We start from the raw sequence: 13,832 nt of genomic DNA on the forward strand, positions 1-13,832 counted from the left end.
CTATCTATCTATCTATCTATCTATCTATCTATCTATCTATCTATCATCTATCTATCATCCATCATCTGTCATCTATCTCTGTGTCTACATATACTTCATAGTTCTGTCTTGGCTTGGAAATAGTGACACTTCAATAACAATAATAGCAACGAATACACGTAGCTCTCATCTGTCCACTAAAAGAAGCTAGCGTTTCTTGGAAAATGTATATTTTCAGGACTGGGACACAAGTAGTACGCAATGAGACAGAAATAACTTATGGAACCAGAAAGAAGGAAATAAGTTATACATACACATTTATAGCTATATTTCATGTCTCTTTATACATTTTGGAAGCTCAGAGTTCATGCTCATATCCTTAATTCTAACCCAACACTAAAGGGTTTATTCTAGTTTTTTTCCTTTTCTGTGTTTATAATTCCCCTGATAGACAGTGAGAAACCTAGCTCTTCTAAAGGCAAGATATAGTGATCTTTTGCTCAGCCTTCCTGTGCGAAACCAATGGCCTGCTCCTCATGCTGCACAGATACTTTTCTTATCCTACTTGGGCTCTGACAACCCATGTCTGGCTGCTACACTGTGGGTGTCCTCTTTACCTTGCTAGGGACTCACCTCCCTCACTGTGTCACTGTGGTGTCCCCAGTCCTAGAGTGAACTTCTCTTGCTGGGCCCCACCTAAGGACTTTTGGGTACTAAATTTTTCAGGAAGGGAAAGGGAAGAAAAAGAGAACAGAATGGGACATCTTAATAGAAATTAATCCCTGGAAAAATAAAAGAAGACAAATGCTATGGCCCACTAAGGAATTATGAACTACTCAGTGTGCCTATATCTTTCGATGTCAAGAATGCAGAGAGGGTGGAATGCAAGTAAGGTATAGGGGCAAGTGTGGGATAATTGAAATATCAGCAAAATTATGAAACTCTTAAAAACAGCTTTTCCAAAGGTTCCAAGTAGCTCCAATATCTATATGTGCCAGATCAATATATTAGCCCTTCTCTAAACAAACAAAAAAATAAGCTATGACTCATCAGTTTAGTATATGGATCCTTGGTACTGCATTTGCTTCTAGGTTATTTATGATAATATTTAGAGTTGTGTTGAGAGCAATCCTGTTGCTATGAAAATTTTAATTTTGTTTATTTCTTGCTCGTGTGATTAACTTGTCAACCTTAACACTTCCAGAGATCACAGTGTGAATGGCTTTGTATTTATTATCCTTCTAAAATGCAGTATGCAGAAATGTTCTTCAAACCACTCTGACCTACAATCCCAGGGGAAATCTTGTGATAATAGATTGCTTATGGCTTGCTGTGGGTTTTACCTATAACAGAGTCTAAATTGCCTTAAACTACTCTGATATAGGTTACATTCTGGTCTAGATTTAAACCATGTCTGAAATTAATTTCAAAATTTACCAAAACATCATGAAACCATCAAGTTAGATCAACCAAAAGAACACTTAAAGATATCCCACACCATATGCCCCTTATTTTAATGTGAATGTACATTTGTGTTGGTACAGTTGATCTCAAGCCCTCACTGAATTCTCATGAGGTTACTGCAGAAAAACGAATAGATGCTCCTGAAAGTAGCTACGGGGCACTAAACCTACTCAGTTATTTTAAAAAAATAACTATGACCTCAAATATAAAACCAATAAAACCACAAACATTGCATTTTTTTAAACTTAATTCTTTATAGTCTGCATTTCAAATGAGTCACAGATTAAAAATGATACCTTGTATCTAGGATCATTGAAGAACAGATTCTAATTTTTTAATATATCAGAGGCTAGACTGAAATAATACATCTTATACTTCTATAGAACTTGTATTTTTCTAATATACTTTCTGTACTGCTTTCTTATTTATTCCTCAGAGCAGTATGATAATTTTTTAAAAAAATCCTAGCTCAAGTATTTTGACATTCAGATCCTTGTCCCCTGCTCTGCTTCCCAACTGAGAATGTGACTTGGATAAATTATGTTAACCTTCTGTACCTCAGAGAATAAAAAAGGGAATTGGATCAGATCAAGGCTTCTTAGCTTCTTCTATGCTATGGATGTCATTGGCAGGCTGGTGAAATGTATGACTCTTCTGAGAATAATGTTTTTAAATCAGTACAATAAATAAGGTCACAAGTAAAACCAATCATATTGAAATTCAGTTAAGGCATTAAAAAGAAAATTTATGATATGGTAATATGTGTTTCTTTATTAAACATTAAATAAATAAATAAATATCATGAACCCATAACTACTGTAATTTTCATGTCACGATTAAGTGTAAACAGCACTAGGAGGTATCTGCAATGTTAATGGGATTTGAAAATATGTGGTTTTTATTGGTGGCCAAGTCACATTGTTGCTTGAGAAGCACTCTATACATTAGGCTACATGGCCAGTCTGGGAGCTTTTCAGCTATGATTGATTCCTTAGATTGACAGTAAACTTTCATTTTTAAAAACTTGCCCTTAAACCTGAAGTTTGAGAAGTTGATAAAATGCCTGCCAGCAAGGAGAGCAGTGCTGTTAAACACGCAATGATATTTTCATAGAATGTTTAGGTTAGGAGTTTCTTAAGGGTCAATAATTGGGTGGGTCTAGATTGTTTTGGAGAATTGAAGAGCCCCAGACAGTAGTTTGAGGTTTGGCAGAAGCAAATTGTCTCTGAAAGTGCAGGAAGAATGATAACAAGTCTGACTGCGTAACTAGACAGAAACATAGTTCCAAGTTTTACTTTATTAAGTATAGGCAAGATTTGTTCTGTACGGGTTGGTTTGAACACTATAACTATTTGCATGTCACAGTTAATATTCTTGTGAATATATGTTTGAAAAATTTTATAGACATGTAAAATATTAACCAGTTAATGTCTTAGGAACTAAATCAAGTCTACATGGGGAGAAAAGCTACTCCCTAAATGTCTCACAGTGAAATTCTCTAATAGACATGTCAATGCAGCATACATTTAAATTTTTTTTTTAATTTTTATATTAGTTTCTGGTATACAGCACAATAGTTAAACATTTACATAATCTATGAAGTGATCCCCCCAATTACCCTAGTACTTACCTGGCACTATAAGTACATTACAATATTATCGTATATAATCCCCTTACTGTACTCTACATCCCTATGACTGTTTTGTAACTAATTTGAACTTAATTCCTTCACCTTTTCCCCTAGCCCACTGAATCCTCCTCTCATCTGGCAATCACCAGTTTATTTTCTGTATCTATGTTCATTTATTTTGTTCCTTAGAGTCCACATCTAAGTGAAATCTTATGGTATTTGTCTGACTTATTTCACTTAGCATAATATCTTCTAGGTCCATCCACGTTGTTGCAAATGATAAGATTTCATTTTTTATAGCTTAGTAATATTCCATTGTATATGTGTACCATAACTTCTTTATCCAATCACCTATTAATGGGCATTTAGGTTGCTTCCATATCTTGGCTATTATAAATAGTGCTGCAGTGAACATAGGCTAAGCATACATAAATCCTTTGAATTAGTATTTTGGTTTTCTTTGGATAAATATCCAGAAGTGCAATTGCTGAGTCATAAGGTAGTTCCATTTTTAAGTTTTTGAGGAAACACCAAACAGTTTTCACAGTGGCTGTACTGATTTGCAATCCCACAAACAATATATGAGGGTTCTCTTTTCTCTCTATCCTCGCCAACACTTGTTGTTTTTTGATTTATTGATGATAGCCATTCTGACAGGTGTGATGTGATATCTCCTATGGTTTTAATTTGCTTTTCTCTGATGATTAATGACATTGAGCATCTTTTCGTATGTCTATTGGCCATCTGTATGTTCTCTTTGGAGAAATACCTATACAGGTCCTCTGCCCATTTTTTAATTGGATTGTTTGTTTCTTTGGTGTTGAGTTATATGAGTTTTTTTATAAATTTTGGATATTAATCCCTTATCAGATATATCATAGGCAAATTTCTTGTCCCAGTTAGTAGACCGTCTTTTCGTTTTGTTGATAATGGCTTACTCTGCTGTACAAAAACCTTTTAGTTTGATTTAGTTTCATTTATTCACCTTTTCTTTTGTTTCTCTTGCCCAGGGAGATATGTTAGAAAAAATATTACTAAGAGCAATGTCAGAGAGTGTACTGTCTATGTTTTCTTCTAGAAGTTTTATAGTTTTGGGTCTTATATTTAAGTTTTTAACCCATTTTGAGTTTATTTTTGTATATGGTGTAAGATGGTGGTCCAGTTTCATTTTTTTGCATGTATCTGTCTAGTTTTCTGAACACCATTATATATTCTTGCCTCTTTTGTCATATATTAAATGAGTGTACAGATGTGGATTTATTTCTGGATTATCTATTCTGTTTCATTGATCTATGTTTCTGTTTTTATGCCAGTACCATGCTGTTTTGATTACTATAGCCTTGTAGTATAGTTTGATATCAGGTAGTGGGATACCTCCAACTTTGTTCTTTCTCAAGATTGCCATGGCTATTTGGGATCTTTAATGGTTCTATAAAAATTTTAGATTGTTTGTTCAAGTTCTCTGAAAAATGCCATTCGTATTTTGATAGGGATTGCCTTGACTTAATAGATTGCTTTTTGTAGTATGGACATAACAATGTTGATTCTTCCTACCCATGAGCACTGTATATGCTTCTGTTTATATGTATCTTCTTCAATTTCTCTTTTTAATGACCTATAATTTTTCAAATACAGGTCTTTTATTTCCTTGGTTAAATTTATTCCTAGGTATTTTATTTTATTTTGATGCAATTGTAAATGGGATTGTTTTCTTAATTTCTCTTTCTTATAGTTCATCATTGGTGTATAAAAATGCAACTGACTTCTGAATATTAACTTTGTATTCTGCTGCTTTACTGAATTCATTTATCAGTTCTAATAGTTTTTTTTGGTGCAATCTTTAACGTTCTCTCTCTATATATGATGTCATCTGCAAGTAATGACAGTTTTGCTTCTTTTCCAATTTGAATGCCTTTTATTTTTCTTTCTTGTCTAATTGCTATAGCTAGAACTTCCAACATTATGTTGAATAAAAGTGGCAAAAGTGGACAGGTTTGTCTTGTTCCTGATCTTAAGGAAAATGCTTTTAGTTTTTCCACATTGAGTATGATGTTAGCTGTAGGTTTGTCATATATGGCCTTTGTTATGTTGAGGTTTGTTCCCTCTATTCCCACTTTGCTTAGAGTTTTTATCATGAATGGATGCTGGATTTTGTCAGATGCTTTTTCTCCATTTATTGATATGATCGTATGATTTTATCTTTCAATTTGTTAATGTGGTATATGACATTAATTGATTTGTGGCTATTGAACCAGTCTTCCTTCCCAGGAATAAATCCAACTTGATCATGATGTATGATCTTTTTAATGTACTGCTGAATTTGGTTTGCTAATATTTTGTCGAGGATTTTCGAATCTATGTTCACTGAGATATTGGCCTATAATTTGTCTGGTTTTGGAATCAGGGTAATGGTGGCCTTATAAAATGAATTTGGAAGCCTTCCCACCTCTTGAATTTTTTGGAATAGTTTGAGAAGGATAGGTGTTAATTCTTTGAACGATTTTTGGTTTTTGTTTTTTGGTTTTTTGGGGAGTTTTTTGATTATTGATTTAATTTCATTAGTGGTAATTGGTCACTTCGGATTATCTGTTTATTCTTGACTCAGTCTTAGGAGATTGTATGTTTCTAGAAATATATCCATTTCTTCTAGATCATCCAATTTGTTGGCATATAATTGCTTCTAGTATTTTCTTATAATCCTTTATATTTGTGTGGAGTTAGCTATCACTTCTCCATTTTCGTTTCTGATTTTGTTTATTTGGGTCCTCTCTCTTTTTTCTTGACGAGTCTGGAAAGGTTTATCAATTTTGTTTATCTTTTTGAAACCAGCTCTGGGTTTCATTACTCTTTTGTATTTTTTTTTTTGACTGTGTTTCATGCCATATACATTTGTTTGAGCATCTATTTTGTACCAGTGAAAATTCAGTGATGAATAAGACACTGTTCCTGCCATGAAAAAATTACCATTTCATTTAATGAGCAAAAAAATATTGATGATAAGAATATTTTAAAAGCAGATATAAGATACTATTTATACCGGTAAGGGAGAGAGGAAGTTTACATATAACTTTAAATTTTTGTTTAGTCATTGACTCAGTTATTCATTTGTTCAATAATGTTTAGCGAGCCTTTATCCAATGTCATACACTAATCTTTATGGCTGTGCATAGAATGCTAACATTGGAAGTGGTAAGATAGGATTAGGTTGAAATTATGTTGGGTTTTATATGCTCTGTTTAGAATGCTGAGCCTTATCAAAAAACAATTGGGAAACTAAAAGATTTTAAGAAAGGAACTTACTAATCAGATTTGAATTTTAAAAATTATTGCTATCGGGGAAGTTATGACAGGTGACTGGAAAGGTGCTGTCAGATCATTTTAGGGTTTTAAGTCTGAACAAATCATTCTTCTGTTCATTTCTAGGTCTCTTTAAATTTTAAAAATCTCTCATTTCTTTCTTATTAATGAAATTTAGAGGCAAATACCTGTCTTGTGTTGGAATTTTATAGTATGATGTACTTTTTGTCAGGTTTTTTTTTTTTTTTTCAGCAATATAATTAACATATTTTCCCATCATTATTTTTCAGCTTTGGACACTTGTCTTGATTTTATGGCCAGTCATTATTTTCATCATTTTGGCTATTACCCGGACCAAATTTCCTCCAATAGCAAAATCAACTTGTAAGTAAATGAGATTTCTTTATTTCTAACTTTTGGATTCTAGTTAAAATTTATTTTGATACCACTTTAGTGTTTCATCCTGAAATTTATTTTTTGAATAGTTTTGCCACTTGAAAATATTTGTATAGTACTTAGCATAGTTATTTCCTCCAGTTTTTTTGTATTAGTTAGAAAGATGAGCCTATAATATTTATCTAGAAAAATCTGAGCATGTAGGAGCCAGAATATATTTTAAATCTTACCTATAAAATTTTGACTCATTTATTATTCATCTCGTAAATCTCACCATGGTATGGACAACACAAAGAAGGAGCAATCTCAGCTAGATCATCCTTTAGTTTTGTGTTGTGGCAGAAACCATAGATTGGTATTTGATCAACCGAATGAATGAAATCTGGAGTACTATTATAAAAATGTCTTATCTCTCTTCAGGGTTGATATTAGAGTGGTACAAATATATCATTTAGTTTAAAAGAGGGTTGTTTTCCAATTAGTGTTGTTTCAGGTGCATTTAGCATTGCCAAGTTGTAAACAGGGTACAATGCCCAAATGTTATTATTTTCTTTTGCATCCAGAATGAAAATGCAGAAAAGACTTAGACAAGGCCTCAGGGCTGAGGCAGATGAACTTTTTAACCTCAATGATCTGACCAATGTTGTTTTCATTTTTGTTCTTAAACTTTGGACCCAGTATTCTCAGTAGAAATACTTATTATTTTAATAAATACTTATTACGTATTTTACTTAAGTAAATAATTTTTCTTAAGGAAAAGTCATGTCAGATATTTCACATTTCACAAAGCAGCCATCTTCTAAAGATTCTAGTTAATCAAATTTCTGTAAATCAGATTGTATTTTGGCTAAATTATGGCAATTTTCTATATAAAAAATACTATGCTGAATTACCTATAAACAGAATAATGAGTTGGTGACATTTGAAAAAGAACAGTGCTTTTCAATCACCCAGTATTAAGAAATAAGATGAGAGCCATGGTGGATTGAATCACGTACAAAGGATAATTCAAAAGAAAATATCCATTCAATTAGTGTAAAGCATTTACACTCCTGGTACTAGAATGAATAATTCCTTACATTTGAACAGCACCTTATCATTCCTAAAGGACTTTTGCACATTATTATGTGGAGTTGTTGATGAGATTTTATTAGGCTGTTTATAAAAACAGCATAATTTTCTTTGTATTGTGCGTATTTTAGTTCTTTATAGCAGATTAATTCCATTGTATATTGGTGGAATTCGTGTATTCTTGCATATCTTAAGTAGCATAGACTTCAGAAATAAATACATTCATCACATAAGAACAAATACTCTTTGAACTATTCTGGTTTAAGATGCTAATTATCAATTTGCTAATGATAGTTTTAGAAGTTGTTTTGGGCTCCTTTTCACAACTTATTTCTACCAATTTCTTCTTTTTAAGGACTTTTCAGTTATATAAAATTCCTCTTATAAAACTTCCAAGAGAGAAATATAAGATGTGTGGGTTGTCTTAATCTAATTAGTGCTACATGATGAGATTTAGAGATTCATAGAGAAAATTATGAAAAGCTCTTATAATTCTACTAAATTATGAAGAAAAAAATCAGAAGAACCATGTGACAAATGCATCATAGACCTAATCTAAATGGCTCCGCAAAAGCACACTATCCAAAGGAAGATGAATAACCAGTTTTTACTATAGACCTATTATTATACCCCAATGATAATTAGCTATGGTGATTATCTTTATGTTTGTGGGTAGGAGAAAACAAAATTATAGAAAAGTTCAAACATTAAAAATATTTTTTCCAGTCTCTCAGATCTTATAAGACTCAAAATATAGTTTATTATTTATTATTAGAACTGGAAGGGACTCTCTTACTTTACAGATAAGAACACTGGAACTCACAAAGACTGCAATTTGCCAAAATTCAATCACGTGGGATAGGACACAAAGGTTTTAGAAACTACTTTTCCTTATTCTTTGTCCATGAGATTTATATTGTATCTTACTCTTTTATATAAAGAGCCAAATACAAATTATGTCCAAGATTTCAACTCATCCTATAATCAATAGAGTATAAAATGTAATTTTATAATTAAAAGTACTATTTTGTAGGGTAATTTGGAGAATCTAAAACTAGAATAGACACAGTTACCTTTTCTTCTTGCTTGTGGTAGAGAGAGATTAATTTAGAAATGACAGTTTAGATTTAGATATTGTTATTGTTTCTTATTGTTTTCTTTGTTTCTCTCGCCTATTATACTGGAAGATTAAAATGCATTAATAATAACTTTATTTGATCTCATACCATGTGCCAGGCACTTGTTATTTATTTCACAGTTGAGAAACACAACTCACACAAAAATTAAGTAACTCGACAAAGACTGCACAGTTGAGAAGTGGTGGTGTCAGGATTTGAACCTAGGCAGTCTGGCTCCAGAATCTGGTTTTAAGCTCATGGACTCACATTTTTAACATCTAGTAGGCAATATGAATTTCTCAGGTTGCATTATTTGGATTTTGCAAAAGTAGACAAAAAATTAGAAAGTAGGCATATAAACACCCCTTCTCTGTATCATGAAATCAAGAAATATGAGGGAGAGGCACATTCTAATACACAAATCAAAATTATCCTAACTATTATATTCGATGAAGAATGTTGCTTCTGACTGATGAATTTTGCATGAGTCACTGCAGTTGTTGTACCATAGAAATCAGGTTCCACTTAACAGAGTTAAAAATCCTTTCTGGGCTATAGTGACTTCTTCACTGCTGGTTGGGCAATAGAGAAATGAAATTGAAACTTTAGGCTACACCCCAGATGAAACTCAGCTATGGTGAGAACGGGAGTTGTCATCCTGTGTGCACATTCTACTCCCAGAATAGTTTGGCAGGTCTGTAGGACTGATAAACCATTCAGACCAAATATAATTAGCAACTCAAAGGGCTCCCTCCCGGTCTTTTTGAAGACCGGGCTTCTGGAGAGGTCTCAGTTTTTCATGAGTAAGGAAGTTGCGGCCGTCTCTGCCACGGTGAACATCAGTCCAGAGCAAAACGCTTACTTTCAGCATCGTCTGCTTTCACCTACACTCTTTTGTGTTGCCACCAACAGCTTATGTAACTAGCCTTTGCAAATAATACATTCCAGGTAAGGAAACCTTCCAAAGCCTGGCAGGCAGGCCCTGATGCTTCTAGTTCACACGGGGGAGAAATGGGCTGAGGCACCAAGTTTGAATGAGTTCCAACCCCTTATAATCTCTACATGCAGTGGCTTGTCAAGAGGCAAACTTTAAAGCCGAAATACTATGCTTAGGAGCAAAGGCAAATAAAACAGCTCTCCAAAATGCATTTAGACTAAGCCAAGCTATAATGTGCAGTGAATTAATTTTGTCTCCTTTTAACACACATATATCCCTAAAGTGCAGGCAAGCAGCTCCTTATTACTATGGAACTGACTACTTCTCAAGAACAGTAAAACCTTGCCATAATGAGATAAGTGGACTCCTAAAATTCAGTCTTGCCAAACAAGGAGTCACATTTTTATGAAGCTAATGAAAAACAATATTTTTTAAGTGATTGAAAATATCACTACAAGCACAATGGAAATTATACTGTACAAGGATAACCACGCATTGAATTAAATCCTAACTGTCTTGAGGCTATCACTTCCTAACACCCCTCAGAAGATAAGAAATTCAGCCCATCCACATCTGAACATAGGAGCTGGTGGAAGGCAGGTGACTTATGTACAAATTTGTGTTATCACAGAGTTATGCTAAATACTATCCATCCAGATGTGACTCAGTGGCTTTGGTGAATGCAAGACTGACATTCCTAGCATGTCTTTTGACCTCCATAGCATAGCTTTCATCCTCAGGGACAAATAAAAATAATAATAGGGGTGATCGTTTACTGAACACTTAACCACTAAGTACTTTGCATATATTTCCTTAGTACTCACGTCATCTCTTTGAACTATGTAATTCAATTACCCCTATTTTAAAGATGCTAAAACTGAGGCACAGAAGGGTTAAGTAATTTGCCAACATTCACGTGTTACTCTGTGCCTGAGTCTGGATTTCAACCGCACAAGTTTTACCTGCAGATGAAGTGGTTTTACCCAGGTCTCGAGCACTAGCAATGGTGATACTAAGGTCTGGATCATCTGAATTCACAGCATCTCCTTTGTCATCCTCATCCCATCTATTAGCACTATCATAGTGTGCACATGGCTGTAAAAATGAACTCAATTGGTTTTTCTACTTTTCAGTAGTTCTAGGAAAAAAATGTGAGAAGGAAGATTGAAATTATTGATTAATTGGTGGTTTGTGGTATTCGTGCGTGTTGTTATATGTACACTACCTGAATTATTAAGAGAAAACTTTTGTGTGGTTTTACTTTGAAGGAGCCTATAAGGCATCTCACCGGTGAGGCTTGTGAAAGTCAGAGGAGTTAGATTTCTTCTGGCCCTGCTCTTGCCGCTCACTTTTCATGTGATGTTTTTCACTGAAGTGATGGCGAGTGCATGAGGACGGGATTCTGGGTGTACCACGCTCACCGGCACATTCATGATTTAATAGTAATAGTAATAATTGAGGGACTCGTAGTAAATAATTTCCTTTTCTACCTTAATTGGCTCAAAATTAATGTAGATTTTATTCTGGGAAGCTCAGAGCTCATCATCATTCTTCTTCTGCCAGGGATTGCCCCATCTAATGTCTCCATTCTCACATGTGCCAGCAACACTGGGCAGCCTCTCAGGTTAGAAACATCTGAGTCATCTTTGACTCCTTCCTTTCCTTCACCTCCCATACTTAGTAGCCTTCAAATCAGAATTTATCTCGTGAAACGTGTCCTCAAGTTAACCCATTTTTTCCATTTTTCTTGCCGTTCCTTAGTCCCCACATTTCATTATTTCATGCCTCGGTTTCTTCAATGGCCTTTTCACATTTCCTCATCAGATAATCACCTAAAATACTCTCTGGATTTACCAAGTTTCAACTCCTCTTTATCTAACTTTCAAGACCTTTATAATCAGAATTCATCCAACTTTCTGTTCTTTCTGTTCTGCAATATGATGCCTGTGCCTAAATAAGCAGTATCTGCATGTGTTCTGCTCAGCCCATACTCATTCCCACTTGGACCCACATGCTCATGTATCATCCTCCATGTCTGTTAAGAGACAAGATCACATCTAAGGCTTACCCTTTAGCTTTTCCTGATCATTCAAACTCCAGTTATTCCTCCTTTTTACATCTTTTGTTGATGTATTGGATTGTAGTGGTCTCTGAGTGCTTTATGCTTTAATCTTGACTCATTCATTGGAGAGAGAGTACATTAATAGCAGAAGTCACATCATAACAACACAAGCATATTAGATGTAGCATGATTCCTCATATAGGGAGTAAAATAGGAGTTTAATATATTGGTCAGAATGTGATACACTTTGAAAGATTGATATGGATAATTGAATTACAAAATTCACCCAAAGGTGGATAGTAAAAAAAAAACTCAGTGTGAGTCTGAAATGAGTAAAGGGAAAGAAGTTAGCTTGTTTTTAGTTTGATGTTTACTTCTCAGATCCAGGGAAATCTTACTGTACTGTCAAAAATGTCTATAATGCTAGTGATGGGGGGACAAAATGAACATAAAGTCCCCTCTCTCCTCCCCAGGTGATCCACCTGGGAATTTCCATCATGAATACCTAAAAGCTCTTATGAATGCATACATAAGATTTTTGTGTGGGAGAGATTTACAGTCTGCTTCTTGCTTAAGTTCCAGAAGATGTTGGAACAGCTTTCGAATTTCACAGCCAAAGCCCCATCATTTACTTCTTCCATCAGCAAATCAGTAATTAACAACTTTTGGGAAACATTACTGACCCTTTAGATGGTAACATGGAGATAAATTCTGTGAAACTCATAGAAACTGAGATTGGGATCAGACTGTGGCTTTGTTTCCTCTAGGATTCTGCACAGAGATGTAGAAAACAGGCAGGAGGAAGGGAAGCATGGCCCCATCACACTCCGGCATGGGAACAGCTACAGCTGCTGCTGGTAGTTGCCCATCTGCCCCAGCTTCTGACATGAAATTCTGCTATTCTCTCACGCAATGCAGATGGGTACACCCTAATGCCAGATAACAAGACAAAAGGATTTCCTAACTAATGCCCTCTCAGGCTTAGTACAGAGGTACATCAGAACCGGAAGTACCTTGAACTACAGCAGCAGATTTTTTGTTTTGTTTTTGTTCTTGTTTTTTGTGTGTGTGTTCATTCTACAATATCCCTACTTTTGATGTTCTATTTATAAGCTTTCCAGAGGTGTCTTTCTCACTGAAATCAGCCCTAGGAGCCACATGTCTCCTTCTTCTTACTCCTTTTCTCTTACCTTCCATTTATAAAGAGCAGAGTGGCTCCTGTTACTCTCAGATAGAAATCTCTAACATCCGAGCCATGTGATAAAGATAAATAACTGATTATTTCTAAAATTCTCACAAATGTAATGTCACTTGCTGAGGTTGCCAATATCAGTTGATGTTTTCAATATGCCCTTGAAGCTAAGAGCCGGATTTAACAAAGTAATTTCAGCCAATTTGCCTTCACTTTTCGGAGAGCAGAGAGCCCAGACACAGGCTCACAGGTGAGGGTCTGGCTCCATAGCTGGCTGACAGTGTGTTTTCCTGAGTGATTGTTTTATTAAACCTTCTTTTAAGCATCTCCCAGGAAATCTGGTCTACCAAGCCTTAGTCATTTTATGCTGCTCTCACTATTCGACTTTTCTCATTTTTTAAATTGGCTCACATCATGTTCTTTGCTTTGATAAAGGAATCAGTGTATTTTTAGAATAAAGTAGCTCTCATAGAAGGAATGTCACAGCCTACAATATTCACTGGTCATTGGTCAGTTAGAATTTCATTGTATATTGGAATTAGAATGACCTATAATATTTTCACACTTAAAAAAAAAACTAAAATTTTGTTCTGGTTAAATATTTGCATATTTATATTTATATATATAATTATTATTATTGTGAGAGACAATATAGGGGCTTAAAGCATGCATCCATATGCAGACTG

The 13,832-nt window shown here is 34.5% G+C and overlaps 1 protein-coding gene across 1 annotated transcript in view; it reads left to right on the forward strand.

Moving 5' to 3' along the window:
- The window catches only part of ABCA12 (ATP binding cassette subfamily A member 12), a 164,405-nt gene that overhangs the window by 11,454 nt on the left and 139,119 nt on the right, over positions 1 to 13,832 (forward strand). The window contains exon 2 of the mRNA XM_006906757.1: positions 6,661 to 6,754. Within this exon, the coding sequence (XP_006906819.1) occupies positions 6,661 to 6,754 (94 nt within the window). The remainder of the gene's footprint in view (positions 1 to 6,660; positions 6,755 to 13,832) is intronic.

Source organism: Pteropus alecto, unplaced genomic scaffold (genome assembly GCF_000325575.1).
Source record: "Pteropus alecto unplaced genomic scaffold, ASM32557v1 scaffold110, whole genome shotgun sequence".
Taxonomy (NCBI): Eukaryota; Metazoa; Chordata; class Mammalia; order Chiroptera; family Pteropodidae; genus Pteropus; species Pteropus alecto.